This window comes from Metopolophium dirhodum, chromosome 2 (genome assembly GCF_019925205.1).
Source record: "Metopolophium dirhodum isolate CAU chromosome 2, ASM1992520v1, whole genome shotgun sequence".
Lineage (NCBI taxonomy): Eukaryota > Metazoa > Arthropoda > Insecta > Hemiptera > Aphididae > Metopolophium > Metopolophium dirhodum.
Window position 1 is genome coordinate 28676080 of NC_083561.1, and position 22562 is coordinate 28698641.

The following is a 22562-nucleotide window of genomic DNA, read 5'->3' on the forward strand; positions in this document are numbered from 1 at the left end:
ATTGATGCATCCCACCGAGTTTTACTCGGTAACTCGCCGGGCCAATCCGGCCCTGGTCGTCGATGAGCAAGATATTCTTCAACTTATGGAGCACCGGGACACCGGGTATTATTTTACATATTTTATTTGGCAAGTTGGTCGTTGACACGTTTTATTATATGCTATAAATCATAACATTATATTATCATTTATCTGCATTGGTAGTACTACAGTAATTGATTAATGCGTATACTAGACCAATCTTATAGTTGTTTATAAATTTAACATTAGCTATAGGTACTAATTAATAATTATTGTAAACTAATATTATAATATATTTTAGCTGTAGCGATTACTCAAAGTGAAGTCCATACAAGCGTAAACACACAAATAATGTGCATGCGACCGGTCAAAGCAGATGTTATTCCTGGTTAAATAGTATATTATTATATATTTTTTGAACCCGCATGGTCGCATGCATAATATTATGACGAATATGAGCAATATTATAATTAAACAAGCGATATTATGTCTATGCCCCATAGTAATAAAATGTTATGGATAATAAAGTAAAAACATATTACTGTATCTACTTTTTGATATTTTTATTTTTACTTGTCTTCGTTGTGAAAATAAAAACAAACTACAACTATAATACAATAACATAATATTATATTGAAATTACATAGGTATTAGGTATTATAATATTATATTATTGGTGTCTTAAAAACTAGGTGTAGATAAGTTTTTTACGGAAACTTGATAGGTACGCAACAACACTTGTGTTGTAGGCATATTATAGGTAGGTACACAAAAATCGCGAGTAAAATGTCACTCGACGATAACAACGTCTATAAGGTTCTACTCTTCATATTATTTTAATAATATTATAACATACGTTCGCGGGATAATCTATCAACAACTTTCGTGTGTAATGTACTAATTACTAATGTGTATTATGTACAATCTTATGACGTTTGTATATTATTATTATTATCATAATTATTATCTTCATTATTAGTACCTACAACTGTGAATATTATAATGACGAGTCAGAGATTAAAGCGTTATCGCAGTCACGATTTGTTCAACCTGATCGATGTGGTTATAAAAATTGAACGCGTCGCGTGTTCTTTTTGCATTCTTCTCGCGGAACCGCCGCCGCCGCCGAAGAGAACGCGCGCAAACTATCCTCTACCAAAGCCTTAGAGTAAACGCCATCAATTATTTTTGTCCTCATTTGTATTTAATATATTGCACATAGGGTCTTCGCGCATCGCAGAAGCAGCATTATAATATTCACACCGTTTCACCGTCGTCGTCCAAAATGTTGAACAAAATATCCGTTGTGGAACTGAAACTGGTAAGCCAATCACGACGTCGAATTATCCGTAATAGTATTGTGTTAGTGAATTTTTCCAGAAAAAAATTATTAAAGTGACAAAATTTCCCAATGCAGTCGTATTTCTGTCGTCTATTAATTTTTAAGTTGTTATAGCTTTACGAATATAAATAGTATTAGGCATATGGGTTCTCGAACCTTCACAGCCCACAGGTACTCAAAAAAATTCAAAAAGTTTGAAGTTCGAATATAATCAAGTTCGAAATGTTTGGCGTTCGTGTATTACAGCTGCAGATTAATTTGAACTTTTTTTGTCATGAAAATGCCACTGTTCTCAGTTTTGTAAATCTCAATATCACATTAACGATACCATGGTTATGTGATAATATTTATTTTACTTTTTCGACTTAGTTTTTAAGACCTATGATGTTTTGTTATAAATTATAATTATTATAACTTATATATACGATTCCCTTGGTGTGACGAAAAAAATAAAAATATTATATAGGTTATAGTGGTGTCTATATTATACAGATCATAATTTTATCTTGCACCGATAGTATATTTTTTAAACATTTAGATAAATGTAATTTTGTCAATCTTTGATACGATCGTTATCGCACCTTTTATAGTGTCCGTTTTTATTTTTTAAAAGAATTTAATCTCTAATATTTTAGCAATAGTTATATTTTTATTTTGTTTGGTGCAAGAAAGGCCTATGTTGCATTTTGATAAAATTGAGATTATTTAACCGATGTGATTATTTTAAAAATGGATGTATTTAAAAATTATATTTCCCAACAATCCAAACTGTGGTTAGTTTTTGATATTGGCCTTTCTTGCACCAAGTCATCGAGTTATATTATTTATTTGTGTTTATACGTTTTATGCAGTTCTTCACGACCAGTGTAATGTCGTTTCAACAGTTTGTCATCGGTGGGGTTTTCGGATTTTCAGCCGTCATACTGCCGCAGCTCGAACTGTCCGACGCTCTCGTCAAAGTCGACGCAGACCAAGCGTCCTGGATAGGTATGTACAAATTCGTGGAGACGCCCCTCACCAAAAAAATGTAATTTTTCTACAACTGCATCCAAAAACATTCGTGTACCGATCCATTATACTATTTGTAAGAATTAAATTATCGTTTGTATACTCACCATATTTTAAAACAAAACTTAAGTTATAAATCATAATATAGTATGTACTAAATATTAAATACTTAATACGTATACAATATATTAATATAGTTGCATCCATTAATATTGTCCTCCTCAGACAAGTTAAAAAAAAAAAAAAAAATTCTAAAGGAAATTTCTAATTTTGACCCCCCAAAATATAAACAAGAGGTAATTTTCTATCAGAAATTTTCCTATGAAGTTGAAGATCCAAACATTTTTTCTACTATAAAAAGCACCTTTCGGTAGTTCAGAGTTCATGACACAAAAAATCTCAATATGCACATCAATGGAAAAACATACATTCAGTGGCGTACATACGGGGGGGGGAGGGGGGTTTTCGGGTTCAAACCCCCCCCAGGACCAAAAAAACAAAAAAAAAATAATATGATATAATTGATGAATTTCTTATTATTAATCAACCGTGTATACACAAATATACGTCATAATAATATGACTATTGAGTAAACAGTAAACACTATACTTAACCAACAACGAAAAAAGATTTCATAACGAAATTATGGGTGCCGTATAATACGGTATATCAATCAAAATAGACATTATTTTGATCGTACACAGTTAGTTAGTTGCGTGCGGATATATAAATACATATTAATATTGTTTTTATCTCGACCGACTCGATCAGACAACGGAGAAAAAACCGATTGCGTTATAATCGTTGAATTTCGCGTGAGTGACAATAATACGGTGAAATGGAAGTTTTTTTTTTTTTTAACTCAGTTAAGTTAATATGCATACACATATATATAGCTGTATATATTGTATTTTTAAGTACAGAAGTTACCTATCACATAAGTAATAAGTAATAAATAATAATAAATAAGTATTATATATTTTAGTTGTCTTTCAAACAGATATTATTTGTGTACATCATAATACGATGAGTAGGTATTTTTAATTTTAATGTTTTAAGTATCAACGTGAATACTGTTAATAATAATTTTTAATGATTTATTATCACATCATAATCATTATCATTCGATTTCGATATATTTTAGGTTTTGAAGGTAAAATAAATAGTAATCATGGCTGAAAAAAAACAATCGAAACTGCTATCTTTTTTTTCGAAACCACCCTCAATAATGAATTCATTGTCAAATTCATTGAATGCAACTCAAACAGTTATAAGTTCCTCTAGTGGAACTCTTAATGGTCTAGCTATGCTCTCGATCAACAAAAATGATTCAATTACTCCTGATGAAGTGCTGGTTGAACTATCCAATAAAAAAAGGAGACTAGAAATTTTATTATAAATAATTAATAATATAATATTTATAATATTATGTACTTACTATGTGCATATTAAATAATATTTAACTGCCATGAGTTACGTAAACCTTTGTATTTGTTTTGCTATTAATTTTCCTATTAATATTTATACGTGTAATGTGTTTGATTGTTAGGAGAATGGGTAGTTGCAAAGAGAAGGTTTTAGTGCTGGTTATTTTTTTTTAAACCCCCCCCCCCCCCCCCCAGAGCAAATTTGAATGTACGCCACTGCATACATTCATCCCTGAGTCTATAATATTATTTTGAAGGACTAGCCCAAGTAATATTTATGTAATATGTCGTGATACAAGTGACGGATACTGTGAGAATATAATATTATGTATAATGAAATATGAACGGTTTGGGTTTTTTGCAGCAAGTCTTCCGCTCCTGCTGTGCCCCATCGGTTCGCTGGTGTTCGGCTATTTGTCCGACAGGTTCGGCCGGAAGTTATCGCTACAGCTTACGTACGTGCCCCTGCTAATCAGCTGGTCGCTGCTCAGCAACGCCGAGAGCTTGAAAGACATTTATATCGGCAGACTGTTGACCGGACTAGCTACTGGTGAGTGCTTATTACTATAAAGTAATTTAATTCAGACGATAATTATTATAGTCGTAATGAAATGACTTGACACTTGACGAGCCTCTAACGATATTGTTTGTGAGTCATAAGCTCATAAGTCATAAGCCTACTCATTACATTTTGGTTGTAAATCGATCGGCTTGCTAATTTATTGCAATTATTACTAATTTAGTGAACGGATATAATAATGTACCGCTCAAAACAACAATGAGTTAAACGATTTTTAATGGGGATTCCGTGTAAACACTTCATACATATCTGTATACTTTTATAGTATTATATAATATATATATATATACCTGAAAGTTTTTACAGTTTATTTTCTCATTAGGGTTAATATTTGAAATAACTAATTGGTCAATGACGGCTAATTTTACACCAATGTCATATTCAACCAGTCTCTTTTTTACATAGGCGTGCGCAACCGCAGCAGCAGATGCAGTCCCTAAAGTACTTTAACTTTTTTTGGGCAGCCGCGGCTACAAATTACTGAATTATGGGCCTCAATAAATTTTTACCTCCATAAAATCATATTTATACAAATTATATACAATGTACATCGTGTATTATAATTAGTAAATAATACTTACTATTTTTGTATACTTTTTATTATAAAATATGTTCTCGTTTGTCTTCGTTCGAACCTTCTCGATAACTGGTCCTCCTCAAAGGAACAGGTAACTGAGAAACATTTCGGATCCCAACAAATATTTCTTCGTCACCTATTGTCGCATTATATTATAAATATGAGACCGTGTTTCGTACGCACATGTCAGTGGCATAATGATATTTATTATGTTCAACGAAGATTATGCGGCGACGGCGGCGTCCCTGTGTATATAATATTATATAATAGCGGCCTCCGGATGTTCGGGATTGTGGGTAAACCGCATATATACGAGTATAAAGTGAGAATTTATATACAGACGCGCTGTTGTTCTTTTGGGTCAAACGAGCACGTTTTTCCTTTTCGCGACAAACACGAAATTGTTATATACATTTGTAGGTATATCGTTTATTCGTAGGTAGTGCGCAGCTCTCGGGTCTGTAGGCACATTATATTATGATTTATTATTAGGCGATAAACAAAATAATATATAATATTATATCCGATTCGCCTCTCGCCCGTACATCAAAGCAGTGCTAAATATATATATATATATTGTTCGGTGACATATACATAGGTATATATCATGTACGTAATAATATATATAAATAGTCAGAACACCGCATGTCGGGAGGATACAAATCCCGATTGGGGCACGTATAATACTTAGGCGACGTGTATATGACGACCTCTACATTATTTGTGTGCCATATAATTTATAGGCGTGTACGGGTACGGATACATCCGTAATCCGACGGGTCGGATTATTTTATTATTACATATATTACTATTATTATTATTGTTGGAGGACGACTTATAATACGAAGTCACAATAAGTATTGTTGTACGCAGCCGATACGTGAGAGATTTGCGGCACTATGTATAATATAGAGTATATACTATAATAAAATAAAATAATAATAATATATGATAAATATATAACGGTATACCCACCACCCAGTACCTATAAATTATAATATATTATTATATTTTATTGTGAGGAGATCGGATGACACTTGTCACTATTGTTGTATTATATTTATATAATATGTATATGCACGCCACGATAAACCGTTTGCTCAGCATATCGCTGCGTACTGATAACAATTAGGGAGAAATCTATATACCTATAGGTATCCACCCTCTATGTTATAATTACAACTAAATACAACCTGTAAGTACGTCAGTTGAGTACCTATATTTTAGTGGTTGATACCGAGTTGCGGTCGAAATTATAACAGGTAAAAAAAAAAATCCGAGTTGCGGTCGGGATCAAAACAGGTTAAATATCAAAATACTATGTTTTAAATATTGACATAGTTACATATTATTATGCTAAATACAAAAATGAAACGGTCAAAATACAAATTTTGAATATAAAATATAAAGTAAAGAAATGCATAAAGAAAAAACTGTATTTATTCATACAATTTTGAAATCAAAAACATTAGAACAAGATAATGCTTTCTTGATAAATTAAAAATATTTGAAGATTTTATTTGTCATACGTTTACATGGCAATAGTAAAATTCTATTAAACCTATTAGGTACGTAAACAAGATTTATTAATATGACAAATATTTAAAATTTCAAAAAAGGGGGACCCTCGTGTTAATACCCCTCACTTTGATTTTTGGATAGCGCTGGGAGTTTTTGTGCACAAACGTCGGGATCTGGTGCACATTTCTGCACAAACGATGCACAAAATTGGATAAGAGCTCATCGGATAATCGATAACCGGATACTGACCGCAATTAAGACGTTAATTTTACCTTCAATATTATTAAGACCGCAATTCGTCTATTGCGACCGCAACTCGGACAATACCATTTTAGTTACGATTGGTCGGGTGATGAGTGGATTGCGCCCTCGTTGAATTATTTTCTATAGCAGTGATGTTTTCATATATAATTTTTTAATTTGTATTTTTTATTTAAATACAAATTGGGGGTGGCTGTTCACGCATCGATCATGGAGTCATAAGGTCACAAAACTTTTTGAATGTTTCGCCAAAATGAAAATTTCGATAGCAACAATATAGAACAACAGTATTAATATAAAACTCATCCGTGTCGTGTTTCAGGTACCGGAGGCGTGATCTACGTGTACATAGCCGAGACGAGCCCGACGGACACCCGGCCCTTTTTCCTGTTGATCTACACACTGTTCGTGGGCTTGGGACTGATGACGTCCGCGATCTTGGGCGCGTTGTTCCACTGGCGCACGGTGGCAGCCGTATACGCCGTGATGTGCGCGATCGGTTTCGTCGCGCCGTTCTTCGTGCCGTCCACGCCCATGTGGCTGCGGTCCCGGAAGCGGGAAGAGGAGGCCCGACTGGCCGAGAAGTGGTTCGGGTTCCAGCTGGACCGCATCGACGACCTACCAACGCTACCACCGCCGCCTTGCGCGTCTGCGGCCATGGCCACGTTGACTCGGGCTGACTCGACGGTTGGCGCGATCATGGACACGAACGTGAGCTGCTGGGGCACGTACACCTCACCCACCGTCTGGAAGCCCACGCTTGCCTCCCTCGCGTTCTTCTGCTGCCAACAAGCGTCCGGGTTCTACGTGCTGCTGTTCTACTCGGTGGACGTGATGCGCGACTGCCGCGTGTCCATCGACGGCATGACCGCCGCCGTGTACCTCTGCGCCGCCCGACTGGCCGGGACCATCGTCAGCCTCATGTTCCAATCGGCGCGCAAGCGCACGCTAACTACCGTCTCGGGACTGGGCATGTGCGTGTCCATGTCCACTGTAGTCGGTTACCTGTACGCGTTCAACGGCGTGTCCGCCCCGCCGGCCACCGACTTGCTGATCGTGCCGTTCCTGTTCTACGTGTTCTTCGCTATGTTCGCCGTGCTGCCGTTACCGTGGAGCGTGTGCGGTGAGATGTTCCCGATGGCCGTCAAGGGCACCATGAACGGCGTGATGTACTCGTGCGGTTACGAGCTCATGTTTGGCGCCATCAAGGTGTACCCGATGATGGTGGACATGTTCGGTATCCGGGGCGTGTGGACAGCGTGCGCTTGCATGTGCTTCGTCATCTCACTGTTCGGCGCGTTCGTACTGCCCGAGACTACTGGCAAAACGCTAAACGAGATTACCGACGGGTTCAGGTCGTCCAGCGACAAGGCCCGCAAGAGGATAGTCAAGCCTCAAATACCCTAGACCCGACCCCGCTGCAGCTCCACAGCCGGTCTTAAAGTATTATTTAGTCGTCGTCGTCGTCGTTGTAGTTAGTTAGTTATGTAGCCGGCATGTCAAACAATAATATAATAGAGTTCGAATTGTCTATACTACACAATCAAACTGTATAAACTGTGAATATTTAAAAATATATTTTTTACTTTGGTATGAGCACGACGAGTGACGACGTTGCGTCACCGCAATACTATTTGATACCTAATACACGATTGTGTCATAACAACAATAAATGTATCACGTCTGATTTAAAATATAATTATCATCGTATTCCACGTAATGACTATATATTTCTTCCCTGATACCAGCCAGGTCAGTGTACATAATAACGTGTTGTAGTTGGGTACAATACTATATTGACCCATTTTTTACAATTTAATGTAATAATAAAAGTACTGTAAGTCTGTTTTATACCCATGTAAATAATATTTACAATATCGTATACGGTTTATACTATATATTATGTATATTTAAGAGTAAGTAATTTTTGTAGTAAATAATATAATGATTGTGTAATTAATACGACTTTTGAATATCATTTTGTAAAGCAATTAATATTTTTTTATGTAAATTATAGCTTTTAACGAAATATAATATAATATATTTACTCTGTATTTATTAGTGTAATATAATATATATTTATTTTAAAATTGTGTCTATGTACTTATATAGGTACTATTTTAGAGGCGGTATACGCCACGTACGTTCTTGCTATATTATATTAATTTTTGTATTTATATTTACATACTATGTTGTATATAGATTTTCATTAAACTGACAAACGCTTAAGCTTATTTTTCATCAAGCTTTACAAGTTAAAAATACAGTCGACGTTACAAATATTATCTTATATTGCAATAAACCAACATTACAATTTAAAATTATAACATATAGATTAAAATTGATTTCTATAGGTGAATTTAAGTCGTGGCCCGTGAAAAATTTGATCTATTATCATATCAAATAATACCTTTCTAGGCAAGGAATGTGTGGAAGCTACGCTAAGTGTACATAGTTAATTTCAATATTATATATTTCTTTATATATCAGATTGCTCTAGTATATTAATTAAACATGCATATGTATTTGGTAGGTATATAGATTATAGGTTAGGTACCTACTACCTACGTTATTCAAGCCTACAACTAAACCAAACCTATATTAATGTATTAAAATGTTTCATAATAATATATTGTTGACCGTTGTTACTGGAAGAATGAAAATTAGAAACATTTTAATTTACAATATCATTATTCGATATTAAATGTTGTGTAAATAGTAAACATTTTCACTCGAAATTAAAAAAAAAATCAACTATAACATGAGACCAAATAATTTTAAATTCATAATATCAATATAAATCATACAAGCTTTTTTCTTATATTATAGTCTCACATTAATCAATATTGAATAATAATAAATTCGTATTTTAATAAAAATTCAGTTAATACCTAATAAATGATAGAAAGATTCGTTTGCAGGATCTTGTATCGATAATCGTTAAAGGATGGATGGATCAGCACCAGGGTATATTTAATATAATCAATAACATATAATATACTGTTTGTCGGATTTTAATATAACATAATATTATGGTTGAACAGTGGTGAAAACACTTTAATATAAATGACAGTTGCAATTTACACACGTAAAATTGAAATTCCGTAGGTTTCTTTTGTTTTGCATACAATTCGTATATAAGCCATATCGGTTTACAGCCAGTGCACGGCGAGAGAATAATATCATATTATAGCATACCTACACAATTAATAATATTACAATCGTTAATAATTTAAAAAAATAAAAAACTGCAGCCCTGCGGCAGGTGTTACAGCGACGGCGGGTATCGTACAATATAATATGAAAAAAAATGTTTAGTCTTTGTTCGCATAACATTAATTTGACGTTTTTACAATCGATGTCGTTTAAAAACTTAAATCTTATGAAAAAAAAAATACAATAATAATAGTACACATACAAAAAAAGGAACTATTGGGCTGTTAAACACATTCACAAATACTTCAGATAATTATGTACATGTGCCTCAAAGTTTGATCGCGTGATGTTTGTTTGTTTGTTTGTTTTTCGTGTTGGGAAAAGGAGGTAAAAAACCGGCGTTCGCAGAAATTACCGGACGCGTAATAATATTTCGATGATACACAAATCAAACTTTGTTTTGCACACATATCATAACCGAAATCCTTATATAGGCGCATATACAACAAATGCGTTTTAAAAAAAAAAATTACCTAATAATAATATAATAATATAATAATAATAATAATAATGATAATAATAAAAATAAATTATAGTTGGCACTGTGCGTGTATATATAATATATATATAAACGCCGGCGAGCGTACAACCGCGAACGTGAATATTGTAATGGATTTATGTTGTATTGTTTCTTTATAATTTGATCGGTTGGATAGGGAAAAAAGGAATCTATATAGTTTTTGGGAAAAAAGCTTTTTGTTGATGTCGCCGACCCGGTTGGTCCAGTGCAGCGCAGCAAACATGCTCGCAAAAAACACAAACATGTAATGTATATGTATACAATATGTAAGTATATACCTAATAATATATGATAATGTTGTGACAGTTAATATACACGATGAAAGGAATTAAACGGATTTTTTCGTTGTTCTCTCTCACTCACATACACACACACTCTCTCTCTTAAACGATGTAATAGTCGTAGTGATGATAATGATGGTGTTCGTGTATGTGATGATGGATCTTCTTGGACGCCAATTTGGCGCGTTTGTACCGCTGATGATCGATGTTTTTGGTTTGCTCTTGAGCGGCGGCGGCGGCGGCGGCTGCGGTGGTGGTGGTGGCCGCGGCCGCGTCCTTCGACTGTTGCAGTTTGCTACCGCTGACTACGGCGGTGGTCCGGTGGTGCTGGCGCGAGTGACCCGACGAATACTTGACCCCGTGGTGCTCCTCGGCCGTTACATCGTTACTGTACAACTGGTGCTGCTGGCTTCTGACGTTCTTGAGGTGTTCGTGCTGTCGGTGCTGCTGCTGGAGCTGTTGCTGGAGATGGTGGTGGTGTTGGTGCGAAGGCACGTGCGCCACCGGTTCGAAGTCGTACGGGCTCCACGCTACCTTGGCCGGCAGGGCTCCGGTCTGGCGACGCTTCGTCCGTGGTCTGTGATAAACGACCTCCGCCGGCTTTTCGGATTTCCTGTAAACATAAAAAATAAATGGTTTAAAAAATGTTTTAATATTATAATGCTGAACACTCGTGGTGCGTGTATAAATAATAGGTCGATAAAATATTATTAAACTTCCGATTTGCATATTTCTCCGAGTCGATTATTTATAATATAAAATATCTATAGCCGATATACCTAGTGACCTAGTGTGCATACTGCACAGCGTTGAACAAAGATTATTTAGTGATTAAACATTTCACATTATTTCCATTTCGACTAAAATGTTAGTTTTGTTACGCCAAACACTGTATTTTACGCATGGCACATTAAAAAAACACCACTAAGTAGGTACACTAAAATAACGGAAGTGTGCATTGGGCCTTATTTTGGGGGGAAAAACGCGCATCGATAAAATATATGTTTAAAAAACAAACATATTGATATTATAATATGATAATATAATTAAGTATTTCGGTAAACATAATATAGTCTACTTATTTTGGATATGTTTTCGGATCTTAATTCTTAATACGTATGTTATTATGTCGTTAAAGTCCAACAACTTTAGTATAACATAGCTGGCGATATTATCTAATATTATGAATTATGATGATATCGTTATCGGATGCACGTGATATTTTGTATGCACTAGCTATAATAAGCATAATAATAATATTATGATCTATTACTCAGCTGCGGCGTTTCGTCGGACACAAATCCGCGGGTTTTGCTGCAGTGCGAGAACGGTTCACGGCGATAGATATTTTTCAACTTCCGGCTCCGGAAGAAGCGGTGAAATTTATCATTTTAAATTTCAAAACCGTCTATAAATAATAATATTGTATTTACGCCCTCGAAACTCCGCGGGTACATACGCGCACGGGCGTCATCTTTCGTCGTCACGTGTGCCGGCTCGCTTTGGAGAGTGTCGGATTTGGACTGAGTCCAATGCACACACACATGCGTGCACACATATTGTGTGTACCGGCGAAACGTTTACAATACGTTATTAAAAATATAGGTATATAAAATTATTATAATCGTCCGGCGATCTATATAGAGGTATACACGCGGAATTCCTTTTTCGCGACCCGACGAACGGTTATTATGTATACAGCGTGCGTGCTGCACATAATATATACCGGTCGGCCTCGCTCGCGTAGTATAACTGTATACAACAATATATTATTATTATTGTACATGCGGTGTACATATATTATGAATTATAATAAACGGACGACGACGACGACGTTATGATTTTATTTACTAGCGCCGCCGCCGCCGCGGGGTTTGCGCGCGTAATCTCTACTGGCCCGTTCGCATAGTTTTGATTTATTTACAATAATATAATAATATTATGTTCATCGCGCGATTACGTATTGTGAAAAATGCGTGCCGCCACTAGTCGGGAAATATGTATTAGTCAGACTGATCGACAATAACGTAATACAATTCGTACGATAAATTAATACGCGCGTGCGATCAAATTTCCGAAAGTCTGTCGATAACGGATTATAATACCTCGTAACCGCAACCGACAATCGTGAATCGAAATACGGTAACATAATAATATTATATTTATTTGTTATTATATTATAGTCGTTATAAAATTCTAACTGTCAAATTCATTTGTATTATTATAAATTATAATATACGAATCAATCAGTTGCAAAAGATATTACCTATACTATGGTAAGTCCATTTTCATAAAAATCGATATCATACATTCGATTTAATCTCCAATGTAAGAGTGAGGTAAGTATGTAAATAATAGTTGCAAGTCATTGTTTATTTCAACTATGTTTTTATTTAATGTTGTATTTGGACGTAACTAGTTAGGTACTAGATATTATTATTATTATCGACATTATCTATAACATTTACATGTACATACAGCTATACATTTTGCAACTGTTCGACTCATATAATTAACGATCGCATGACGTCACATACCTTTGATTTTGAAAACTCAAGTTTTCCGCCAGACTCCTCTGCACCATTTCGATCAGTTGTTCTCGCCTATACCGCTGTGCGCCCAGCTTGGCACTTCTGTGGTGTGGCAGCCAGGACCCCTTGACACCATCGTAAACTGAAGGATAGCCCGACTGTTCCAACAGAGTCGCATCGTCGACACCCCCGTATTCGGTAGTGTCTGTCCGGCCACGATGTCTGTCCGACTTGGTCTTGCGCTCCCGGCTGCTCTGGTGGCCACGGTACGGCGTACCCGTCGTCGTGCCGTCCACGACCACCGCCACTGATTGTCTGATGTTGAGCGTCACTTTGACAGTTCGCTGGCCCCGCGCCGAGAATTTCAACGTCGTACCATACATGGACTCGAGTATTTTCGTAGCCAGTCCTTCGACATCCTGTGGTAGCACAATATATAAAAATCGTTATTAAAAATATTATATAATATGATGGTAACACGGAGACGAGCACGATATTAAAAGAAATTTAAGAAAACCAAAAATAATAATAATAATAATAATGGATTTGACGGTTTGCCAAGAGTGGAGGTTCAGACGTCCCCAATGGGATTTCGAGGAATTACATATTATATTTAATATATGTTACTATTAACTGACAATGTGTCTGTGAAACAGTGAAATGTGTCTTAATTGGAAGATCAAAGGCGGACGAGCAAAAACAAAGAGATCCCGTTGTTGTCGCGCCTATATGAAAAGTTTCACAGACGGTTTGAGTGGACTACTTTGATTGCGTTGCCAAACATCAGAAGGAACGATTTGTTATTTTTAAATGCGTTCCATTTAAAATCTTTAAAGTCAGGGCGGTGGACTATATACTATAATGTGTTTATTATTTTTCGGGTATATAAAATCGTAACGTATCTACCGCGTGCTAGATAATTTAGGTATACCTTATGTCGCGTTCAGAGTATATATTATAATAAAATTGTTGTAAGTATATAAACAATATTTACGGACACATACGGTGACAATATGACATAACGTGATTTTTAAGGAGGGTTTTATGACAAAAATACAAAAAAATCGTGTGTAAAATGTGTACCGAACTATCAGATTAACCAAACAAATAATTTTAGGGTTGGTTTGAACCCGGAAAACCATTATGCCACTCCCCGTAGAACACGTGATAACGTTGTGTACGTATTATGACATAATATATTAATATAGAAAGGGGACTTACGTGTTTGGTGATTTTTCCATGACCGTCAGTGTCGGAGAAGGTGTACTGAAACTCGTGTTTGATGGGTATTCCATCCAGCGATACACAGCAGTCGTATACCTGTTTAGGAAGAAATCCATTTAGATTTAAAAACTTTAAATATTCAAAGCATTACAATATTTAGTACGTATGGACGGAGTACTCACGTCGTTAGGTAGCTGTGGCGGCGACGGTGAAACTTGTGAAGTAGGTGGTGGCGGCGGCAACATCGGACGCTGGTGTGGGGGTGCGGCGGCGTTAATGAATTCATCGTCAGCAATTACCGAGGAGGTATAAGCGTAATTGATGGTCTTCGAACTGGCCGAATCAATTAACGTTTCCATGCTACCAGTTTTCGTGTCCAGGATACCTGCGAAACCGGGAAGTGGGGAAAAAAATGTCAATTAAAATCCACTTAAAGACATTAACATAATTTACAAATTTACGTGCACGGTATATATACGGTATGTATAATACATATATGTAGAATGGCGGTTTTTAATTAAAAATATTTAATAACTGGAATCTGGTATTACATCTCCGCCGCTACAACCAGCAGGATGCGGTGAAACACATCATCAAAAAAGCGGCAGCGGCGTGTATATACGTTTTTGTTTAGTTTTTAATTTTTTTTTTCACCGTTTTCATTCTTTCCCGCCCAGAGGAAACGCTACGCGGTTTAGGGTAAGAACCAGTTCTGGTCTATTCGACCCGTGCTTGCTGCAGCGCGAGTACAATATATATAAAACATACATCGAGTATTCGAGTGGCACGCGGGCGGGGATAGCAAGTCGGACGCGGACAATACGACTGTAATGAGTGCGGTGAACATAATATGACGTGCCTATTATTATATTCGCGGGACCGGAGAATTAGGTAGGTACCCACGCGACGAAAACGAGGCAGGACCTCGGAATACGATTATATAATATGTATAATTATTATAATATTAATATAATATAATGTGCCCCAAACCCGACTGCGACTGTTTTATTCCTTTCCCTAAATATTATATCTCGTTACACATGGTTGATGTACATACAGTGTAGTTTCTATAATATTAATGTAACAATATAGTATATTAATTTCGTCTTTACGAGTCTTGACACCATTCAGTCATCGCGAAATCGTGTGCTTATATTATTATTATAACGTATAGGTATATGATTACGAATAATACGGGAGAGTGTATTATTGAGCAAGGAAAAAGAATGTACACGGTCAAAACGAAAAGAGTGCTAGAAAGGGGTGCAGGTGGGATCGGTGCAGGGGTTTGCTGGGGTGGAAAAAAAAATAGACAGATGGAGAGAGCGAGCTAGAGAGGTGAGAGTGCGGTGGCGACGACGACGACGACGATAATATTATAGAGGCGCACACACGCACGAAAGAACAACCACACGGCAACAACAACAACACACACACGCAAACGCGCGCGGTCGAGGAAACGAAACCGGTTTGGTTGTCGGCGACGTAGACCGGAGGAGGCGAGAGCGGCGAACGTTTGATACGTACCGCCGAGCACATCCATCCATCCATCTTCTCTCCCGCAGCCGAAGCCGAAGCCGCGGAGGCCGATTCAACTCGCATCTCACAGACACACACACACACACGAACGCCGTTTCTACCGAATAAAAAACATAACAGAACAATAGACGCACAAAACTAGAATAATATTATATTATTATTATTATTATATATATGCATGTTATATACGGTGTGCCGTGTGCGCGCGCGAGTGTAATTTTTTTCTCGATCATTTTTGTGCCGACTCCGCTAGGTCACGACGACGAAGATTGCTTAAAATACGGTACATAAAATGATATTATAATATATTACTTATTACTACCACTGCAGTGCTTGCATGCTCAATTGACACGCGTACGTCAAACGTATATAAATTATCATAATATAAGTGGTCGAGAAGAGGGGACGGGGTTTTATGCGCGCGACCTTCGAGAGATATCTTTTCTTCTACTTAGCCGGGGGTGGGGGTGGAGGGAGAATAGACGAAAAAAATATATATCTATAATATTCGATCCCGATTATTGTTATTACGATTTTTTTCGGAACCGGATTTCTATAATATGCTAATAACACGTTTTCATAGTATTGTTCTGTCCCGCGCGCGCGCGCGAACGACGGCGTTACAATCATCTACGGGCAACGGACCGAATGTAAGTGTGAGTATGCGTATGTGTGTGTGTCTGAGCGAGAGGGTGGGACGACCGTGAGAGGAGAGAGAGAGACGAAACAACATGCGGCAACAACGTTTCAGAAGAGATCCTTGGTTGAGATATATAATCTTGGCCTTGACTCTTGGCTACAAAGAGTACCGACAAGGCGGAGCCGCCGACATAACATTAGTCGCCGGCCGGCTGGTCGGTAATATTCTTTTTTTTCTTTCCTTATATATACCATATATATATTTTTCCCCCTCGTATATATTCCAACGCACGCATAACACATGACACGTCATTATTTTATATTATATTATATACTTTTTTTTTTTCTGGAGGATAAAAACCGCTCGGACTTATCGTGGTCGTCAATCCCCGGAGATTGTAAAACGCGGTCGCGCGTCCGCGTACTGTGGCCACGACCGAATAAGTAATAACTGAAAAAAAAGACCGACGCGTCTATGTACCTACATAATATCATACTATGTATGTATTATATTATACGGATACACTCGTCGTTGTAGTCTTCGACCGGCTAGGAAATACTTATTGTTGCTTATTATGCTTTCACGAATTCCAAACGCGTACCTACCCACCTACACTAGGTAATCCGAAAAAGGAATCAAACATATCCGCGAAGGGTGGACGTATCTGATGTTTTTCGCGCTCGTAACGTCATTATTATTATTATATGATATATGCGTATAATGTATATTGGCCGACTGCAGTGTAAACACGGTAGCGATTAATTTTAGCGCTGGCCGACGACTAAACACGTGTTTGCAGCCGCCGCGGAGAATTGGCACCAAAACGACGCGCGGACCTCACGACACCGACGTCCTTGAACCCGTAACAAATAATAATAATAATATTATATCATAATATGTTTATCCTAATGTAATTAAGTATTGAGTAATAATATAATATCACATCGTCGATAACGCCAAACACAAACATTAATGTTATTATCATCGTTCTAAATAATAATAATTACACTCTACGCGCGCAGTCAATACGTGGCCGTCCGTATCGCAGAGGTAAAAAAGAAGGGGGAAAAAGGACGCACGGAATGCGCGCCCCAAGAGGCAAGAATGCGGCGGACAACGAAAAGGGCCCGAAACGATTTCGGGAACTCGATCCCCGCGCCACCTCCCTGCCAACCAATTTGAGTGGTGGGTGCCGTGCACGCCGTCGACGCGACCGTCGGCACGTCGTATCGGTTACAAACGAGCGCGCGCGCACACACGCGCACACGAAATGACTGTAGGGCGGCGCGGAGAGACGATGATGACCGTTGTAACGTTGTTTATTGGGCCGGTTCTCGGAATGTCGGCAGATAAAAACCAAACGGTGCGCGCGAGGCCCGTCCGAGTTCCAAGAAGTACGGCCGACCGACCGACGTTGACCGGCCGCGCGTCCGCGTATATTACACAATACAAAAATACCGAATACGCACACGCATACATTGTCTATAGCCGACTACAGGGCCCGTTCTCAGTTGCGTTTCAGTTTACATTGTCCAAGTTCGAACGCGCCACTCCGATGAATGATATACGCACGCAAGAGTGAGACAGAAGACTATAATATTATCCGCTCGACATCGAAAGTCTCGTTATGGTGGACAACGTCCGCGTGCAGTAGATTTCCCACTTCGGCACAGCCCTTTCGCCACGGTTTTCGTGCGCGCATACACCGGACATGACAATGAGCGATGTATACTATACGAGTAGGTATACCGTATATGAGTATAATACAATATAGCGCGGAGAAATTAAACACAAACACGAAAGCCGGACGGCGGCGGCAGACTTCCGGAGTGGCAACCAGGGCGGAGGAGTAGGGGGAGGGGGAGAGAGAGAGGGGGGGGGAGAGAGAGAATGAGTGAGACTGCAGAGAACGACGGATGAAGAGGGCAAATACACTATACATAATCTAAAACATGTAAACAAAAAGGCGTGGGTCGCCGTCGCACAAGGGGACCCGCCGATATACACGCGGCTCTGCACCACCCACAAACATTCCGTGTTTGTTCCTTCACCGAGTGTGTGTGTGTGCATGTGCGTGTGCGTGTGCGTCTTCGGTGTAAATCTATGCCGGGACCCGATTCACAATCACGGGAGACCCGGGGCGCGCGGCATCACAATGGTACGAGCCAGCTGGATACTGCGGCAGCGGGAGCGATGGAAAACATTATATTATATTATTATTGTTGTTGTTGTTGCGCGAAAGACGGTCAGGGGTGGTGGTGAGGGGTGACGTCGGCGGCAGAAAGAAAAAAAATCCCATTTCCAAGGAAACGCGCGGGCCCCTCTGAATTCCTTTGCAGCAGAGATGAAAAAAACCGCAGGTCTAACGTGCCGTCTCTGCAGCTCTTCTCTCTTGTATTGTTGTATAATAATAATAATAATAATAATATAAAACGCTGCGTGTACGATACTATGCAAGTATGGATCGTTGCAAGTTATACACGACGGAATCGAATTGATTCGTGATCGACGAAAACCATATTATACGACGACAATACGACAAAAACCGTTGAGGAAGAGGAGGAGAAAGGAGGAGGTGGAGACACGGACTCCCCGCTGAGTGCTGGCGTTTTTTTCGTCATTAATTTTTTTGCATTACGTTCGAAATCTGAGCAAATTAACGCGACGGTTGCATTTCTTGCGACGGCGTCGGTGGCTTTTCGTCTCGTCCGTCACGCCGCACACGCAACGCGTCGAGTCTTCCGCCGCGGTAGTGGTTAGTGGTAGTGGTTCATCGACCCTCGACGGCAATTTGCCGCCAACCGTTGGCGGCGATTGCGTGTCACAACAATCGTGCGCGCCAAATATAACATACTCACACGCATTGTATATAGTAATAATAATAATAATAATAATAGTACACGAGACATAAGTTCTCGTGTATATACGATGACATATCGATACTTATGTATAGTATAAAATACCTATAGTATATAATTAAACGACAGTCATATTATATTATAGTTAAACGATATCGTACACGTCCGCTGCAGGTGAAACTTTAAGCGCGGCGCCTGACGATCTTCGGTTTTTGGTCCCGCGTAGTATACATCCGTACGCGATACATTTTTTCGCCGCGGCGTCCCCCGTAATCCGTTATGTAATGAAGCTTTACTGCGTCGATGACGAGATAATAAACAAAGCCGGCGGCAGAAACAACCGTTAAACAAGTGTCGTAAAACGTGTGAGTACTTAACGAGTGCGGGGTAAGTGCCTATAACCTATACTCTATAATAGTATATATAGTAAGAACATTTAGAACGTGCGTCGTATGGATCGTCGCGCGCGAGATGAGAGACTATATTATTATATACCACCATAAACCTACCGGAAATATCACTCGCGATGTACGAAACACGTCGACAGTAGTAAAAAAAACAGTAATAAATAGTAATGTTTACCTGTAGAATATTTTCGTATCCACTTTAGCCATTCCATTTTTTTGGCCAGTCCCATGAAGGTAACTGTTGCAGGAACCAAATAGAAAAATGTCTTAATAAAAAAGATTAATTAACGGCGACAGTAGAAAACCTCTCGTCATTGGTTCGAAACGAAAGTCACGATTAAAAAAAAAAACACTTTTTAAATGTGAAACGTTTGAAAATATTAATAACGAACGATAATACCCGGCTAAAGAGAACGCATACACGGCTCGCGACGAGGCGAACACACGCCGAACAACGCACACGTTATACTCGATCGAATGCTGACGGGCGACTGCTGTTGTAGTGCCGTTGCGGCGGCAGTGGCGTCGGCTCATCGGCAAGGCGACCGCCTATATAGTACGGCATGACACACACTCGCTCATCCTTGGGGCCTCGTCGGACCGTCGCCGTCGCCGCCGCCGCCGCCGTACGGAATGCTTGCCTGCCAACCCTCCCGCCCGCCCTCCATCCAGCCGGCAATACTGTGACGGCCGTTCCGGGGGCCCCGCGCGAGCGTTCTTTGAAACGATACCGCGCGCGCGCACATGTGTGCGTAGGTACATATTATATACCTAGTCTGTGTGCGTGTTATTTTCTCGGTCCATTATTACCCGGCACGTTTTATATATACATGTATACGTATATAAAGGTACCCATTCTTTTCTTCACTTTTACCATTATTATTTTTACGATTATTATACGTTACGCTCCTCGACACACACACACGCACACACACGCACTGTCCGGTATACCGCCGGGCATGACGTACGGCGGGCCGTGTGTGTGAGTCCGCGAGGTAGGTATACCTGGCTATACCGATGAAACGACGGGACGACGACCATGCGCTAGAGAGCGAGCGCGCGCGGTAATTAGGAGTCGGGAGGTGCGATTATAATAATAATATTATATCACAACAATATTATTATTATTATTATTATGTAGAACGCGCGTTTTCGTTTGGTGGGTCTCTCTATACATATACATTGGCGAGCGAGATAATCGTCTCAAAAGTTGATTTCACACCATATTATGATAGGTATATATGCGTAAGAAACCGGCCCAAGAGAAGAGGTATTACAATATTATATAGGTACATATTGCAGCCGGTATAATCTGTTTATTACTATTATTATTCATATATACCGCGAGTACTGACGAGTTATTATTATTATGACCGGCAAAATAATCGCGTGTAAGAAATCGTAGTCGATCCGGTTTCTGCGGGATGCTGTTAATAATATGTACATATAGTATTAAATAGCTTAAATCGAGCATAGGTATATTAAATATATAGTACACAATATATTAGGATTTAGGACTTGGGAGGGACTGTGGATTACTATATATTTCAGTAAATTATAATACGTTATGTCCGGACTAGGATTATGATAATATTATATACTTAGCATTTGTTAATAATTATAAAATACCCATAAAAATAGCATTACATTTGTTTTATGCGTCAAGGATTTCAAATATAAAAGTACCTATATTGCATATTATACTTTTAGTGCTATTTTATTTTTCTAATATGCATAAATTTGATTTATTTTATGTTTTTCATAAATCTTGTAATTTTAATGAAAATAGTATCATAATAAAAAGGTACCTAACCTAAACTACCTATGTGAATACTGAGTACACAAAAATCCCAAATTTCATAGCTTTTAATCGACGAAATTCATTCAAGTTCAGTTCAATATTTTAGATTCTGAGTGGAGCGATGAATATATTGATTTTACAATGATGTTTTTTGAGATTCTGAGCGGAGTGAGGGATCTAGTGGTTTTACAATCGTGTTTTTTTTTTTATCCTGTGTACACAATTTTTACCAGAAGGAGTGCTTTAATTTCAACATATCGTATCTTATCTTTTAGAAAATTGGATCATTGGATCAAAATTGGATTTAGAGAGGTAATTTTTCGATTTTCTCAATAATTATTTAATGCCACGGGAAAAACTGCTAAAAATTGGATTTTAATTTCTAACGCTTTGTTTATCCCCATAGAAACGAATAAAAATAAAAATTAAAATATAATTCTTGTTATTTTGTTGTAATTTATAATTTTAATTCAACTTACAGGCTATAATAAAATATAATAACAATATAAAATATCTAGACTGACAACCCGTCACTGCTCAGATTCGTTTTTCATATTACACAATGATATGATATCATAGAATTCAAATTTAATACAATCCATTATACAGTGACCCACTTGTAACCTACTGTACGTCTGTACAGCAGAGCGACTTCCACTTACCCACTTTTTTATTTTTGTATTTTTATTTTAGATTCTGAGTGGAGCGATGAATGTATTGATTTTACAATGATGTGTGTTTTTTTTTTATCTTAATTTTTTTTTGTGACTGTGAACACGATATATTTATAGGTACTTATAAGTACCTA

At 38.1% G+C, this 22562-nt stretch overlaps 2 protein-coding genes across 2 annotated transcripts; one reads left to right on the forward strand and one right to left on the reverse strand.

Moving 5' to 3' along the window:
- Positions 1-1070: 1070 nt before the first annotated feature.
- LOC132937932 (facilitated trehalose transporter Tret1-like) lies at positions 1071-8791 on the forward strand. The gene is made up of 4 exons (XM_061004560.1): positions 1071-1342; positions 2215-2350; positions 4163-4348; positions 7060-8791. Exons 1-4 carry the CDS (start codon positions 1307-1309, stop codon positions 8142-8144), a joined length of 1443 nt encoding a protein of 480 aa, XP_060860543.1. The 5' UTR covers positions 1071-1306; the 3' UTR covers positions 8145-8791.
- A 944-nt stretch (positions 8792-9735) lies between these two features.
- On the reverse strand, positions 9736-20510 carry LOC132937933 (protein naked cuticle homolog 2-like). The gene is made up of 5 exons (XM_061004562.1): positions 20129-20510; positions 14692-14894; positions 14507-14605; positions 13292-13704; positions 9736-11367 (listed from the first exon to the last, which is right to left on the reverse strand). The coding sequence occupies exons 1-5, from the start codon at positions 20181-20183 to the stop codon at positions 10857-10859; spliced, it is 1281 nt and encodes a 426-aa protein (XP_060860545.1). The 5' UTR covers positions 20184-20510; the 3' UTR covers positions 9736-10856.
- Between the last annotated feature and the right edge of the window lie 2052 nt (positions 20511-22562).